The sequence below is a fragment of the Ostrea edulis genome, chromosome 8 (assembly GCF_947568905.1).
Source record: "Ostrea edulis chromosome 8, xbOstEdul1.1, whole genome shotgun sequence".
Lineage (NCBI taxonomy): Eukaryota > Metazoa > Mollusca > Bivalvia > Ostreida > Ostreidae > Ostrea > Ostrea edulis.
Genome location: NC_079171.1, coordinates 19,773,067 through 19,789,308, shown reverse-complemented (window position 1 = coordinate 19,789,308; position 16,242 = coordinate 19,773,067). Strand labels below are relative to the sequence as shown.

At 35.3% G+C, this 16,242-nt stretch overlaps 1 protein-coding gene across 2 annotated transcripts in view; it reads left to right on the top strand.

The window, feature by feature from the left end:
* The window catches only part of LOC125662688 (atrial natriuretic peptide receptor 1-like), a 282,927-nt gene that overhangs the window by 71,935 nt on the left and 194,750 nt on the right, over positions 1 to 16,242 (top strand). Inside the window, exons 1-2 of one of the 2 annotated variants that reach the window (XM_048894997.2) lie at positions 4,334 to 5,082; positions 11,961 to 12,309. The exons of the other annotated variant lie outside the window; for it this stretch is intronic. Of the exons in view, the coding sequence (XP_048750954.2) occupies positions 4,765 to 5,082; positions 11,961 to 12,309 (667 nt within the window). The 5' untranslated portion in view covers positions 4,334 to 4,764. Of the gene's footprint in view, positions 1 to 4,333; positions 5,083 to 11,960; positions 12,310 to 16,242 lie in introns of those variants that run through there. 2 annotated transcript variants of the gene reach the window in all.

Sequence of the window (16,242 nt, the reverse complement as noted above, 5' to 3'; positions counted from 1 at the left end):
TCCACATGACCATGACCTTAAGGTCAAAATTAAAGGTTTTTTTTTTTACAATGGATTCGTGTCCGGGTCATAACTTCTTTGTTCTTTGACATAGGCATACCATATTTGACACAGGAGTGTATCACCATGAGACGATGTGTCGAGTACCTTCATGACCTCTATATGACCTTGAACTTTGACATCAAGGTCAAAATTGATTATAGGGTTTTGACATAGTAATACCATAAGACATGGGTGTATCACCATGATACTATGTGTCATGTACATTCATGGCCTCTTTATGACCTTGACCTTTGATCTCAAGGTCAAAATTATAGGTTTATGCCATGGATTTGTGTTCGGACTATATCTTCCATTTTCTTCTACAAAGGCATACCATATTTTTACACTCAGGAAAGACGTAAGTTATACCTATTAACAACACCCTTTGGGAGATTGGGGTAAGCGGGGGTATTCTTAGTGAGCATTGCTCACAGTACCTCTTGTTATTTTTTCTATATATATTCCATTGTACTGAAAACCGCTATATTAAACCAAACCTGGCGATTATGCATATTAACAAACTGTACATTTCTCTATATGTAGTAAAGAGGGAAAATATGATCATGTCAATTTACATAAATAGGTCAAACATGTAAATTTCCACCGTGATTATACTGACACTCAACTAAGTCAATTAAATTTAGTGGTGTAAATACAAACACCTAAAGTCAAGACTTCACAAAGGAGAAATGTAGGTATTGATTTTCTTTACGATCTTGCCAAAATAATATCCTGCTGATTTAAACAACATTACATTAATCTTGATGCAACTCATTTTCGTATAAGATTGATTTGAATTCCTGGAGTTGTAGCTACATAGTGAATGTCGTGTGTTGTGATAGGTAGTGTCCTGGGTTTAACAGCGATAGATGAATCCCTGTGTGTACTCGGTCATTACAAATGTGTTTTTAAAAGCAGAATCATTAACATCATTCTCTTATAGAAAATAATCTGCCATTCTATAAAACAAAGTACAAACGCGTTTATCTTTAGTTGTAGTCAATAAGACTACGCACAGTTAAGGACAAAAGCTGAAACCGAACATGGGTATTAATGTCTTTAGTTACAAGCAAGACTCTTTAACACCCCACCCTCCTCCTGGAGTATTGTTTGGCGCTATATACTGTCCTGCTGGCCATGACGTGACAAGGCCGGACAGGTGTCTGTATTACAGGGTCCATCTCATAATAGGACCGGAGACTACTCAATGGCATGACAGTACCTTTATATGCCTTATCATATAACGAGGTTTAAATACATTGCGTGATGAGGCCTTACTCCATCGCGTGATGAGGCCCTACTCCATCGTTTGATGAGACCCTACTGCATCGTTTGATGAGACCCTACTGCATTGTTTGATGATGCCCTACTCTACCGCGTGATGAGGCCCTACTCCATCGTTTGATGAGGCCCTACTCCATCGTTTCAAGAGGCCCTATTCCATCGCGTGATGAGGCCCAACTCCATCGTTTGACAAGGCCCTAATCCATCGTTTGATGAGGTCCTTACTTCATCGTTTGATGAGGCTCTATTCCATCATATGCAAAGACCAGATAAATACCTAGGAAATGAACGGTATTGTAAATAATTAATGAAGTTGGTAACTAGTGACGTTTAATAACTTCATTCTTCCAATGCTTTATCATTCTTAAGGAAATTAGTGGAAACAGCCAGTGTGGACATTTTTGAACATTGCTTTCAATGTGTTTCTTAAGTCGAAAAAAGACATTTTTATCATCTCGAAAGATTATCTGACATTTTGAACTTTCACATGACGTTGGGGTTGGCAGTTTACCGATGTGGTCACCACACGAGCGTTCGGTACAAAGCAGCATGCGTTTCATTAGTTGCTGACTTTGCATGTTAGAACAAGATACAACCCTTGAATAGGCGAATTTGATTAGCAATTTTAAAGGATACCCAACTTTTTCAATGGGACAACAATAGACAAGTCAAGATAGACAAATCAAAGATAGACAAGTCAAAGATAGACAAGTCAAGATAGACAAATAAACGATAGACAAGTCAACGATAGACAACTCAAATAGACAAATAAACGATAGACAAGTCAACGATAGACAACTCAAATAGACAAATAAACGATAGACAAGTCAACGATAGACAACTCAAATAGACAAATAAACGATAGACAAGTCAACGATAGACAACTCAAATAGACAAGTCAAAGATAGACAAATCAAATATAGACAAGTCAAACATAGACAAGTCAAAGATAGACAAGTCAAAGATATACAAATCAACGATAGACAACTCAAAGGTAGACAAGTCAAGATAGACAAATCAAATATAGACAAGTCAAGATAGACAAATCAAAGACAGACAACTCAAACATACACAAGTCAATAATAGACAAGTCAACGATAGACAACTCAAAGATAGACAAATAAACGATAGACAACTCAAACATAGACAAGTCAATAATAGACAAGTCAACGATAGACAACTCAAAGATAGACAAATAAACGATAGACAACTCAAAGATAGACAAATAAACGATAGACAACTCAAAGATAGACAAATAAACGATAGACAAATTAACAATAGACGATAGATAAGTCAACGATATACAACTCAAAGATAGACAAATAAACGATAGACAACTCAAAGATACACAAATAAACGATAGACAACTCAAAGAAAGGGAAGTTAAAGAAAGACAAGTTAAAGGTCTGAGTTATGTACTCCAGCAGCAGCTGTTTTCGATTATACATGCAGGAAATTAGTTATTTTTGTTTCCATGGAGCTGAATTTCCTGTTATTTATATGCGTGGTGTAATGATCTATGACATGGTTGAATCCTGCACATATTATTCAGTTTTCATAAAAACATATATGCATTCATAATTTGACCAGGTATCACAAAATAAATCCCAAAACCTTATGAATATACCGATCCAACTCTCCAATATTTTTTCCAAATATACGTATAACGATTTAATCACGAATGGCAGCATTATCATATACGTAAAGTTTTCTTTGACCGCTTTGTCTAACCACTAATTGTTGATAGTTTAACACACTAGTTGTCATCTTTTTTTTATTTAACTTATGAGTGAAAAAAAATAAACACGAATTGTTCTCGTGTAATAAATAATATTGTTCTTCAGTTTGAGATTGAACCCGAAACTTCTTGAGCGTCAGTCAGGAACGTATACTGCCGACGTAATCAAAAGTGTTACGTCAGTCAGGAACGTATACTGCCGACGTAATCAAAAGTGTTACGTCAGTCAGGAACGTATACTGCCGACGTAATCAAAGTGTTAACCCCAACATCAGAGATACATGTCCTGTAAAACGGACAGCTATCATATTGTCTTCCTCAAAGGTTTCAAACTCCCTATATAAACCTGTACTTAGTGATAATATAGACCTAAAGTTCTGCGATCCCGGATTCCAAAGTGGATTTCATACATGTATCAGAGTGTACCATTGTATCTCTTCTGCTGAATCAAACCTGGGACTTGTGAGACAACATATACTGTTTTAACAACTAGCTCACTAGAGAGATTTACTAAGATACGTGTACATGTAAATGTCATGCATCTAACACCAACATATATACTGGACGTGTTGTCATTAATCACATTTCTTCCATTATTACTCTTGGTAATACAATACACCCACTTTATAATGCCCATGTAAATACCATCACCAAATATGTACAGTGCCTTCGAATTAATTAAAAAAAACCATTTGTATGACAAATGTGGTCTCACGGTAAGTTATTACGTGTACAGATTGACTAGTAAGACAACTTCATAAGAATTGCGGATTGCTTTTATTCTGGAGGAGTCCATGGAATTGGTTATCAGAGACTTGGTAAATTTCTATCGAGCGGCGCTAATTTTTATCATTATCGCTGCCGCTTTATGACAAATGCTGTAGATGCTGACGCTTTAAACTGTTAAAATGGTGTAAACATAATGAGATAAGTAGTCACAGCGTTCCGCAAGACGTGCTTTCAAATGCCTCTCATTTGTGATTCCTTTAAATCGTTTATTTCATTACAATACCGGGAAAAAACGGGCTATAGAACGTAATCAACAATATTCAGAATTCTCATCTAGATCAGCAGAGATGTCACTTTTAGCTTAGATTTCCGTTATGGACGAAAACAGTCAGTCATGTTTAGATGTACTATTGCTAATTGTGTAAATTAACTCAGCAAATGTTACAGGCAGATGGTTCTAAAATTTCAAATAATTTGTGTGTCAATATTAGTGCAAGATAACGGCGCGCGTGCACTGGTCCAAGCCACGCGCGCACTCGTGATTACCTGATTCAATACCAATGTTACTACACCTGTTGTTTAAGAGTTTCATCTTTTAAAGAGATTTGTTGATACGTTTCCGCGCGGATCCTCGATATACAGGAAAATGGTCAAACCGCGCGGATTCCTTCAGTATCGATTCCACAGGGGGGACCCGATAGAGATGTTTATAGAGTGGCGATGATTCCACAGCATGCAAAACTAAAAGTTAGTCGGAGAATCTTTAGGGGAGTGTTACCATCCCCTGGACTTTTGTGGAGCTAAGAATGTGCAGTGAATTGTGAATATTGTGTTCGACGTGTTGCGGGGGTATTTGGAATACAACGTGGATTTCATAGTGTCACAGAACATTTATTCGTCTTGATGATTAATTTTTTATCCCAGAATTCCTTTTTGTAGAATATAGTTAATTTGAATCTGGGACACTTACCATGTTCTTAGTGTTAGTCATCTGGACAGGTGTCGTGTCCTCTGTAATGTGTGAAACCGAGGTACAGGTGGCGCTCTTACTTCCAAATGACACTCACCGCCTTTTCTCCGTGGATAAGATGCTTCCGGCTATAAAGATAGGATTTGCGCGGGCCCAAAGTACCCTGGTCCCGGATGTCAAGTTTAACGTCAGCTACGCAGACTCGAAATGCCATATAGCTGTTGCTATGAACGAGGCCATCAAGTTTCGCTACAGTAGGACCGTGCACGTGTTTTTCGGGCCTGTGAGTGATTATGCTGTGGCTCCTGTGGCAAGACAGGTAAGTAAAAGATAGCAGTAAGAATATAATGTCACGGCATAGCAGTAAGAATATAATGTCACAGCATAGCAGTAAGAATATAATGTCACGGCATAGCAGTAAGAATATAATGTCACAGCATAGCAGTAAGAATATAATGTCACGGCATAGCAGCGAGAATATAATGTCACAGAATAGCAGTAATAATATAATGTCATAGCATGATTGAAAATTAATGTCATTAGCATAGGGGTAATCTTACCCTTATGCTAATTCTTGAATATAACGCCATTAGTATAGGGGTAAGAATATGATGTCACTAGCATAGGGGTAAGAATATAATGTCATTAGTATAAAGGTAAGAATATGATGTCATTAGTATAGGGGTAAGAATATGATGTCATTAGCATAGGGGTAAGAATATAATGTCATTAGTATAAAGGTAAGAATATGATGTCATTAGTATAGGGATAAGAATATGTCGTTAGCACACGAGTAAAAATATAATGTCAACAACATAGGAGTAAGAATAGATTGTCACCAGTTTAACAGTGAATATAATGTCACCAGCAATCACTACCACACAAAATGCGGTATTATGTTACGTATCAAGATTTTATTTCTTTTTCAAAATTTGCATAAGATGTTCATTTAGTATTATTTACATTTCTAATATTTGTGTCTTTGATATCGTAACATTTCCAATGAATGTGTTGTAGTTGTAAATCATGCGCGCGTCAATCTTGATAAAAATAGTACATACATTTTAACGGCTAATGAATTCTTACAAAAATGAATATAGGTTGTGAATATAACATAAAAATATCCGAAGTAAATCATATTTTATAAGACTCTATATCGAAATTAATCAATTTAAGATTTATATTTTATGATTTTTGGGGGAAGGTTACATGTGTCTTGTTTATTAGGAATACAGTGTGACTGTTACAATTTAAATAAAAATCCTAAAGACGTTTAAAGTAGGTGGTAACTGTTCCTTCACCAAGCGTCCGAGTCACGCGGGTCTTTTGGGTATGACCTTACAATAAGACAGACACTGTTACAGCCCGACGCCACGCACAGGTCAAACTGAGTAGCACTTTCCCAAAAGACAATTGTGATGTCTCTAAATGAGTGAAAAATTCTCGAATAGAACTTAAAAGAAAGATTAAAGAAAACAAAAACAAGCATAACAAACTAATTAAAGAGTGCCACACAACTTGGATTTCATCTTTTTTTCCCTGGGTTTTCTGATTACGAAGGCATCAATTGTCCGGTGAAGTAGAGGTAGCTTTCCGTGAAATTTCATAGCAACGAAAGTAAAAAAGAAATATAGTATATCTGATTTTATAAAATTCACTTTAAAACTCTAAACTTTAAACGGTTTCAAGATAAAGTTGAATTGAAAATTTGGGAATTAAATAGATCAAGTTTTCCAACATATGAAATGAAAAGAACAGAAAAAAGTGGATGAAATGTAATTTTAAAAACAACATAAAATATTCTGATTTGATTTCTACAATCCGATTACCAGGGGGAAATGTTTAATATTTTGAAATATGCTACAGAGACAGAGCGCGGGTTGAAAGTGATTGGAATCAATGTGCAACCTTTCATAGTTCATCGAGATCAGATGATGTATGTTCCAAGGAGAAGCTATCAAAAGCCAATACATAAAATCCTTGTCTTACAAAGAAAGAAATAATATTAGTGCATGTTTACATAAAAAGAGAAATATCAAATTGTCAGGACCATGAAAAGTAGATAAACATATCATAATTATTATTACTTTTGTCCATCGGCTGTATAAGGTTCTTACAAGTAAATCCTGGAGGCTACTGTCGATAATATTTACACGGAGGGAGAGCTCTTGGTATTGATAATGAATTTATCAATGATTATTTCCACGTGGAATCTTATAAGACGTACGAATCAATGACCAGTCTTGTCATTTATAAAGGTCATCTGACTAATGACACCGGGGTTAATCAGAGGCACCAATGACCATCAAAACGCATCCGATTACTCAATTCAGATCTTAGACTTCCCCAAGTCTCCGTGTTAAGACGTTTTATTGAGAAAAAAAAATGCTGATTACTTTCTATGATGCCTTCATTGTTCTAAAATACGTTCTGAAATTTTTTTTTTAAATGTGAGTGGGGAATGCATAAAATAAATGAAAATTAGAGACTTGAAAAAATATATACCGACCCATAACACGCATTCTACCTACTTCTCTACAAATCCCAAAAACGTATCATTCAATTCATTCCGACCTTATCTCAATATATTTCAATTACACACCTGTATTAATTTTTTATGCCACGCATACACGCATGCACCGGTAGTAACGCTCTGCTGTTCCGTTCATCCATCATACATGTGACTCCGTTTCCGTTCCTTATGTCTGCTACGGATGCATATTTTCTACTGAAATTTGGTATATAGATACACCATAAGAATACACAGTTGGGTTAGATCAAAATCGTTTTCGCAGATCTATGCCCCTTGAACTTAGAAAATTTCAAACAAGTTTCCACTCATTATCTCGGTCAACATGCACGGACATTTTGAATTGAAATTTTGAATATAGATATATCATGATAATAAGCACGGCAACTATAAGTTCAGATATTTTTCAGCATTAGTATGCCCCTTGGACTTAGAAAATTTTAAACAGTTCAGTTTGCGCTCAATCATAAATATTTTGGATATAGGTACAATACGTCCTGAAATGTTGCAGGTCAAATTCGTATTGGTTTCAGTTGAATAATTTTTGGAAGAGTTGAGCCACTTGGGCTTTAGAAAAATTCAGACAATGCACAGTTAACGTTTTCAGTCATACATAGACATTTGGGATATAGATAAATCATGACAATACGCAGGTCAAGGACTTATAAGGGTTCGATCGGATGATTTTAGTGGACCTTGGACAGCCCCATTCGTATCTCCCCGCCACTATCTCCAGACAGATCACAAATACGCACCATTTCAGTACTTTGTATATCTAATTTATTCCCCTTCTCTACAAACACCAGAAGACAAGCTGTCCACAACAATACCCTTTATCCTTTCCTCACAAAGCAGTAATGTCGGTATCACTTTATGAATGGAATACCAGTAATGTCGGTATCACTTTATGAATGGAATACCTAATGTACAAACTCGTTTGTGTCGCATGATACGAAACACGAAATCTAGTGATCAACAAAGCGGAATGTTTGCTCATCAAGGAAAGAACATACTAAAGCTGTCCACGAAAATTGTGTATCAACGAAATCGTATATCAATGATTTATAAAACCACAGTATTACATGTGCATTCCATGCTCACATGCTAAAGTGTCACAACACACAAAACATTGTCTTGGGATTTACTGATCATATAGATGTATATATACTTGTAGATCCTAAATATAAAACGGTATACTTAATGTATACAAACGCCAAAACGTTTTTATTTATATATAATGGACTAATTTCAAACGTATCACATTATATGTAATTTACTGAACAAATCTCGACAGTGTATCAAAGAGTCGTAACTGTTTCTTTATTTGGTCCCAAATTTGTTACGATATATCGCCGTAAAGAATTTAAAAATTGTCGATCCCAAACAACTACTCAGTGAGCATCGGTAGTACCAAAACATGCTAGTTAACTTGGCACATTGCTCAAAGTAATAAAGAAACGAAACAAACAAACTAGTAAAAGTCCAAGTAATAAACAAAACAAACAAGTAAAGTTCAAAGTAATAAACAAAACAAACAAGTAAAGTTCAATGTAATAAACAAAACAAACTAGTAAAGTTCAATGTAATAAACAAAACAAACTAGTAAAGTTCAATGTAATAAACAAAACAAACTAGTAAAATTCAAAGTAATAAACAAAACAAACTAGTAAAGTTCAATGTAATAAACAAAACAAACTAGTAAAATTCAAAGTAATAAACAAAACAAACTAGTAAAGTTCAATGTAATAAAGAAACGAAACAAACAAACTAGTCAAGCTCGAAGTAATAAACAAAACAAACTAGTCAAGCTCAAAGTAATAAACAAAACAAACTAGTCAAGCTCAAAGTAATAAACAAAACAAACTAGTCAAGCTCAAAGTAATAAACAAAACAAACTAGTCAAGCTCAAAGTAATAAACAAAACAAACTAGTCAAGCTCAAAGTAATAAACAAAACAAACTAGTAAAATTCAATGTAATAAACAAAACAAACAAGTAAAGTTCAATATCAAGCTGATCAGAGGAATTGGTTTACGTTTTGGAACTGAGCATTATGTTTAAGAAATTCATTTGATAAGTCTCGACAAATAGACAGGACCGTGGTTTACTGTACGCCTAATATTCAGTACACTGTACTCCTAATAGTCAGTACACTGTACACCTAATATTCAGTACACTGTACACCTAATATTCAGTTGACTGTACTCCTAATATTCGGTACACACTACGCCTAATATTCAATTGACTGTACACTTAATATTCAGCACACTATACACCTAATATTCAGTACAATGTACACTTAATATTCAGTACACACTACGCCTAATATTCAGTTGACTGTACACTTAATATTCAGTACACTGTACACCTAATATTCAGTACACTGTATGCCTAATATTCAGTATACTGTATGCCTAATATTCAGTACATTGTACACCTAATACAGGGTACATTGTACTCCTAATATTAAGTACATTGTACACCTAATATTCAGTACAATGTACACCTAATATTCAGTACCCATTACGCCTAATATTCAGTACACACTACGCCTAATATTCAGTACACTGTACACCTAATATTCAGTACACTGTACACCTAATATTCAGTACAATGTATGTTTAATATTCAGTACACTGTACAGCTGATATTCAGTACACTGTACACCTAATATTCAGTACACTGTACATCTAATATTCAGTACACTGTACACCTAATATTCAGTACACTGTACACCTAATATTTAGTACACTGTACACCTAATATTCAGTACACTGTACACTTAATATTCAGTACAATGTACGCCTAATATTCAGTTGACTGTACACCTAATATTCAGTACAATATACGCTTAATATCCAGTACACTGTACGCCTAATATTCAGTACACTGTACACCTAATATTCAGTACACTGTACACCTAATATTCAGTACACTGTACAACTAATATTCAGTACACTGTACACCTAATATTCAGTACAATGTACGCCTAATATTCAGTACAATATACGCTTAAAATCCAGTACACTGTACACCTAATATCCAGTACACTGTACGCTTAATATTCAGTACACTGTACGCCTAATATTCAATACACTGTACGCCTAATATTCAGTACACTGTACACCTAATATCCAGTACACTGTACGCCTAATATTCAGTACACTGTACGCCTAATATTCAATACACGGTACGCCTAATATCCAGTACACTGTACGCCTAATATTCAGTACACTGTACGCCTAATATTCAATACACGGTACGCCTAATATTAAGTACACTGTACGCCTAATATTCAGTACGCTATAAACTTAATACACAGTACACTTTACATGTAATGTTCAGTACTATGTACGCTTAATGTTCAGTAATGTACGGTGTCTAGTTTAAAGGACTTGTTGATATACGGATCTTCAGACTGTCTACTAAGCGGGGCAGTAAACTACAGGTACTTTTTACCTTGATGAAGTGATTTATCTAGGCTTTGATAAAGCACATATTTCGTTCTGATGTATACACAACTTCAATTAAGAAAACTAAAAAAAAAAATGCAATGAATACCGTATACAGCTTTGAATCTGACGTAAAAAGAACATTTATCTGGGTCTATTCGCCGTTAAAAATCTATAACATTTTCACCTCTTTATCAGAACTTGTCGCATCGCATACCATGACAATGAAACTTCAACGAAAATGAAACCTCAACGAAAATGAAACCGCAACGAAAATAAAACCGCAACAAAGTTAAGTTTGTTTATATTGTATGTAATAACTTTGAAAATTAATTTGTAGTAAACTCATGTAATTAACATCCATCGACATTAAACACTAGAATTGTCGCCCCTGTCACACCGCGCGATGCTGTTGTGACGTCGTTAAATATCATCATCATTTCCCGTATTTTCTACTCAGTGACGAGTTCATATTTCCAGCAATCATAGCTTCAATCACAATTTTAATGCTGTCTGAATTCCTCCTGCCGACATTGACGGGGTTTCTGTTTGAATTAACTCATTTCCCAAATGCATTCAACTCGAATTGTATTAAACAATGTTAAATGTGTTTTTTACCTCATTTATAAAATAAGCAGAGGGAGACTAAGTGACAGGCCACCATTCTTATTCATCAGCCACGTCAAGTTTCATTTAGAATCGATAAAATGTGACAAGACACATTTTGGGGAGAGAACACGGGACGATTAAGAAATCGATGACTGAGCGACAGTGGGCTGGGGGTGTCAAATCGGAACAGTACACGTCATAAGCACAACACAAAAGTCACGGAATTTAGAAAGCACCGAATGATATACCAAGCTCGTTTTCTTTAATTACCGTTGATTTGATTAGAAGAAGGAAGTAATTTCTCTTTACATAGAAACCTCACCAGAAATCACACGTTCAAAGAATCTTAACGACTTTAGATAACACTTCCTACACGACTCTGAGAATAATGTATCTCGTGGTCCCCACCATAAGATGCGAAATACTAGAATTTTGTTGTTTATTTTGGGATATATGCCTTGATATTCAAATAAACTGCACATTTATTCTAACACGGTGACAACACTATTACTCACATTTACAATATGCATTTGTTTAGCAAGACCCCCAGAGGGATGATCATTACTTAATCAATATTATATATAATAGTAATGTGTTTCTTTTTCAGTCTAAATATTGGAACATCCCGGTGATATCCGTGGGGGCCATGGCAAAAGATTTTGATAACTTCAGGAGCGTGGATTACCCTTATTTAATCCGCGCAGGACCTGTGAACTTCAACAATGTCGCCGATTATCTCACACATATGTACAACCACTTTTCTTGGCGGAAATTTAAGATTGTGTATCAACAAGAAGGACAAAACGTGTTCGATGACTTTTGTCGGATAATGAGCGCCGCTATATATTATAGTTTGCTGTCGGATAGTCCGAACACTACCAGCGACTACTTCAAGTTAGATCAGGATGCCGATTTAGGCAACATTCTTGTCACAGAAATCGGGAACGTTTACACAGGTAAGCAGTATACATGTAGTATCGCTTCCCGCCGTTTTCCCTCCGAAAGTCAGCGCATGCTCGGACATCCGGGAAAGTTTCAAACTTTCATTTCCAGGCCTATACTGTCAGTCTGTTAATTGAATTTCGCAGAAGTCTATATCTTTACCAATAAACAGCAATGCCTCAGTGTCATAAGTCAATGTGTAACAAATGAGTATCACACGAGGTTACCAGAGGGACCCGGATGACCCTTCTCGATTCTTCCTCTCCACGACTTTTGTATTCTAATAATATGACGATCTTTCTGTCACAATTCGCTCTCGATTTAGCCCTTTCAGGATCCACTAGCTTTAAAGCTTTTGGCCCCACTCCAAAGCACCAAGTAGCATGAAATCTAAAGTGTTTCTCCTATACTGAAAGGTGGGTTTTTTTCCAAAACATGTGGGAAAATGGTATATTGTAGTCTTATAAACGTTATAATTTACGCACGGCGAATGACGACATTATGTGACCTATTTAAATTGCAGATATCCTCCAACATTCAATTGTGATTTGTGAATCGCTTAGTGTCATGTGAACTGGGTGTTTTATTTTGAAGGCTTATGCCAAATAGCACGGAAGCTTCAATTATTGGGGAACATGTTCCTCTTTTTTCTATTTAGTGATAATTAAATCTCGTTATGTATTGGTATTTCGCATTCACTTCTGAACTATTTATACAATCTGACAATATTGATAGGACATCAAAAGACATATGTTGAATTTATCTGTTGATTATTGATGTTTTGATCGGCCTTGCACCACTTATGCCCTTAATCAAGTCGCACAGTCTCACGTTGCCTTAATCCGATCGGGTCCCGTGTGACCCGAGTGTACCGAATTAGAAACTTTGATTAAAAACTTACTTATCCAAATGGAATTAAGTCGAAGCATTTAGACTTTGAAGTCGTTATGCTGGTGGCGGAGCTGTGTTTATGCTCTAACTCTGATGACACGACCCTTTATTGCATAAAGCTGCACGGCTTTGGGATTTTTTCTCTTTCGTTTTTGATTTGTTTCGAATTTATGTTAATTACATCATCAGGTCGCGATACTGTTAATAAAGCTGTGCATTGAGTGATAGTAGTTTTACTGCTATTTTAGAGTAAACAATATCTTACCATATGTACATGTACGTACACACAAACTTGATTTACTACAAGATTTATGTACGCATGTATATATAAGTTTTATGTATGTACAGAATGTACACACAAGTTTTATGTACGTACATGTATATATACACAAGTTTTATGTACATTTAATATTATATACACAAGTTTTATGTACGTACATGTATATATACACAAGTTTTATGTACGTATGCATACAAAGGTTTTATGTACGTACATGTATATATACACAAGTTTTATGTACGTATAATATTATATACACAAGTTTTATGTACGTATAATATTATATACACAAATTTTATGTACGTATAATATTATATACACAAGGTGTATGTACGTATGATATTATATACACAAGTTTTATGTACGTATGATATTATATACACAAGTTTTATGTACGTACATGTATATATACACAAGTTTTATGTACGTATGAATACAAAAGTTTTATGTATGTATAATATTATAATATACACAAGTTTTATGTACGTATAATATTATATACACAAGTTTTATGTACGTATAATATTATATACACAAATTTTATGTACGTATAATATTATATACACAAATTGTATGTACGTATGATATTATATACACAAGTTTTATGTACGTATGATATTATATTTACATTTGCCAATGCACTTCCTTATATGACAGTACTAATGAAATCGATGTTCAATTTCGTATGACATGAATTTGGTCACGTGATCAGTTTGTTCTTGCGTATGAATACAATAACCGCTTCAAAAGTCAGTTCCTGTATTTTCACCTGGCTTCTTGCTTATGCAATGCAGTGGGGGATTTAGACCCTCCCCCAACAAATTTAAATAATAGAAATAGTGTGAGTAAAATTCGAGATTGGCACCCAAAATGTCTGAGTATTTTGGCTAATACTTGACTTTCACCCCCCCCCCCCTTCGTAAAACCTCAGTCACAATCTTAAAACAGTCACAGGCCTCAGCCACAATCTTAAAACAGTCACAGGCCTCAGTCCTCAAACAGTCACCGTCTTAGAATAGTCCTCAACAGGCCTCAGTCCTCAAAAGGTTACAGGCCTGAAATGGTCTACTGACTGGAAATATAACTATATATGCTGAGATATCAAAACCTCCATGTCTTGATTTTCGCGAGATTTCTATTTTGCTCCTTCTGTTTTTATTGGATTTTATAGAGGTTTCGCGATTTCAAATCTTACTGACCGTTCAACGCACGGGAAGTACAAGAAGCAAGTGCAAGCGTACGGTTTGCTAAAGGAAAGCATCTAAATGAAGTGCTTTATTGGAAATTTCAGACCATTTAAATGTCTTTTGTGAGGACATAATAATCTTCATGTCGTGCGTCTGCGGCTCTGTTCATAGAGAGTAAAGGTGAAATGAATATGGATGAAAAGAAAGTATTATTTCATCAGGTGTGCTACAGTTATTTGTAAATTCTCAGGGCAGTAGAGTGTTTTGTGTTTGTGAAGTATTTTCTAAGCTCAATGGTATATTACAGTTGATAAAATACCGATAGACTCTCTGAATTACACGCGAATCGTGTCGCCATCATCGAGCGGTTGACTCGCGTAAAAGAGTTTCGCACCTGAGTGTTTTGTTGGAAGCATATCTTTAAACTTCGACATTGAAGGGGAATTATGAAATCAAAAAGAAAGAAAAACTCGGGTCATAGCAGTTATTGACTGGATTCTAGAGTCAAACAAAACAGCTGTTTGTCCGAGGACACAGTCTATAACTGTTGTGTTATACACGTTCATTCTTTTAGTTTTCTAGATACACATGGTTTGTGGAATCCGTGGCCGAGTGGTTAGAGCATCGCGCTCAAAATCATACGGCCTCTCAGCTCTGTCGGTGCGGCTTCGGATCCCGCTCGCGCCGGTAGGTGAGAAAGTTTCCCAGTTTACTTTCGGAAGGTCGGTGGTCTCTTCCCAGGTACCTTGTTTCTGGGTTCTCTCTTCCACCAATAAAAACTGGGCGGCACTATATAATTGAAAAATTGTTGAGTGTGGCGAAAAACATTAATCAATCAATCAATCAATCGAACTTTTAATAGGACAGTGTGATTGCGTGCATTTATCACCGCAGCCACTACTTTAAAAGAAATCACACCTAATATCCTAATTAATAATTATATTTTTCGTGTTTTTACTTTTTCATCTGATAGATTTTGCATTTTATCATCGGTTAAATTAGTGAACCTCGCCATTGCGTAAACAAAGCAGCAGATCAAGACTCACGTGACTTGCGTAGCCAATAGAAATAGGGCAGACTATTGCCCGGTCAACAGTTTGAAAACTAGTCACCGGTTGATAAACCACGAGTGTGAGAGTTGGTTAACATGTTGGTTTTATATCGTATTAGTTTTATATAGGAAAACATTTAAGGTGTGTATTGATCTTGAGCTACAGTGTGCTAAACTTGACCTTTGTGCTCTTAAACTTAATTACTTACGATATGTTTACCTACATTAGTTTTGTCTGTTAGTGTCAACACAACACAAATAACACAGAACAATGACATCATCAAATCAATGTACACACATGTCTTATAACAAAATAGATTTCAAAAGGTTAGTAGAATGGAAATCAATAATGATCTTTTTGCACTTGCAATACGGAAAAAATCAACATATACATTTAGAATTTGAGAGTTCAAAAGAACATACTAGGTATATTTTCAGATTTTAAAACAGAATTTACAAAGTCTTGTCTAAAAATCTAATATGGCATTTAAAAAGGGAGTTATAGATCAAAGTTTTGAATAATTGAAGAAAAAAAATA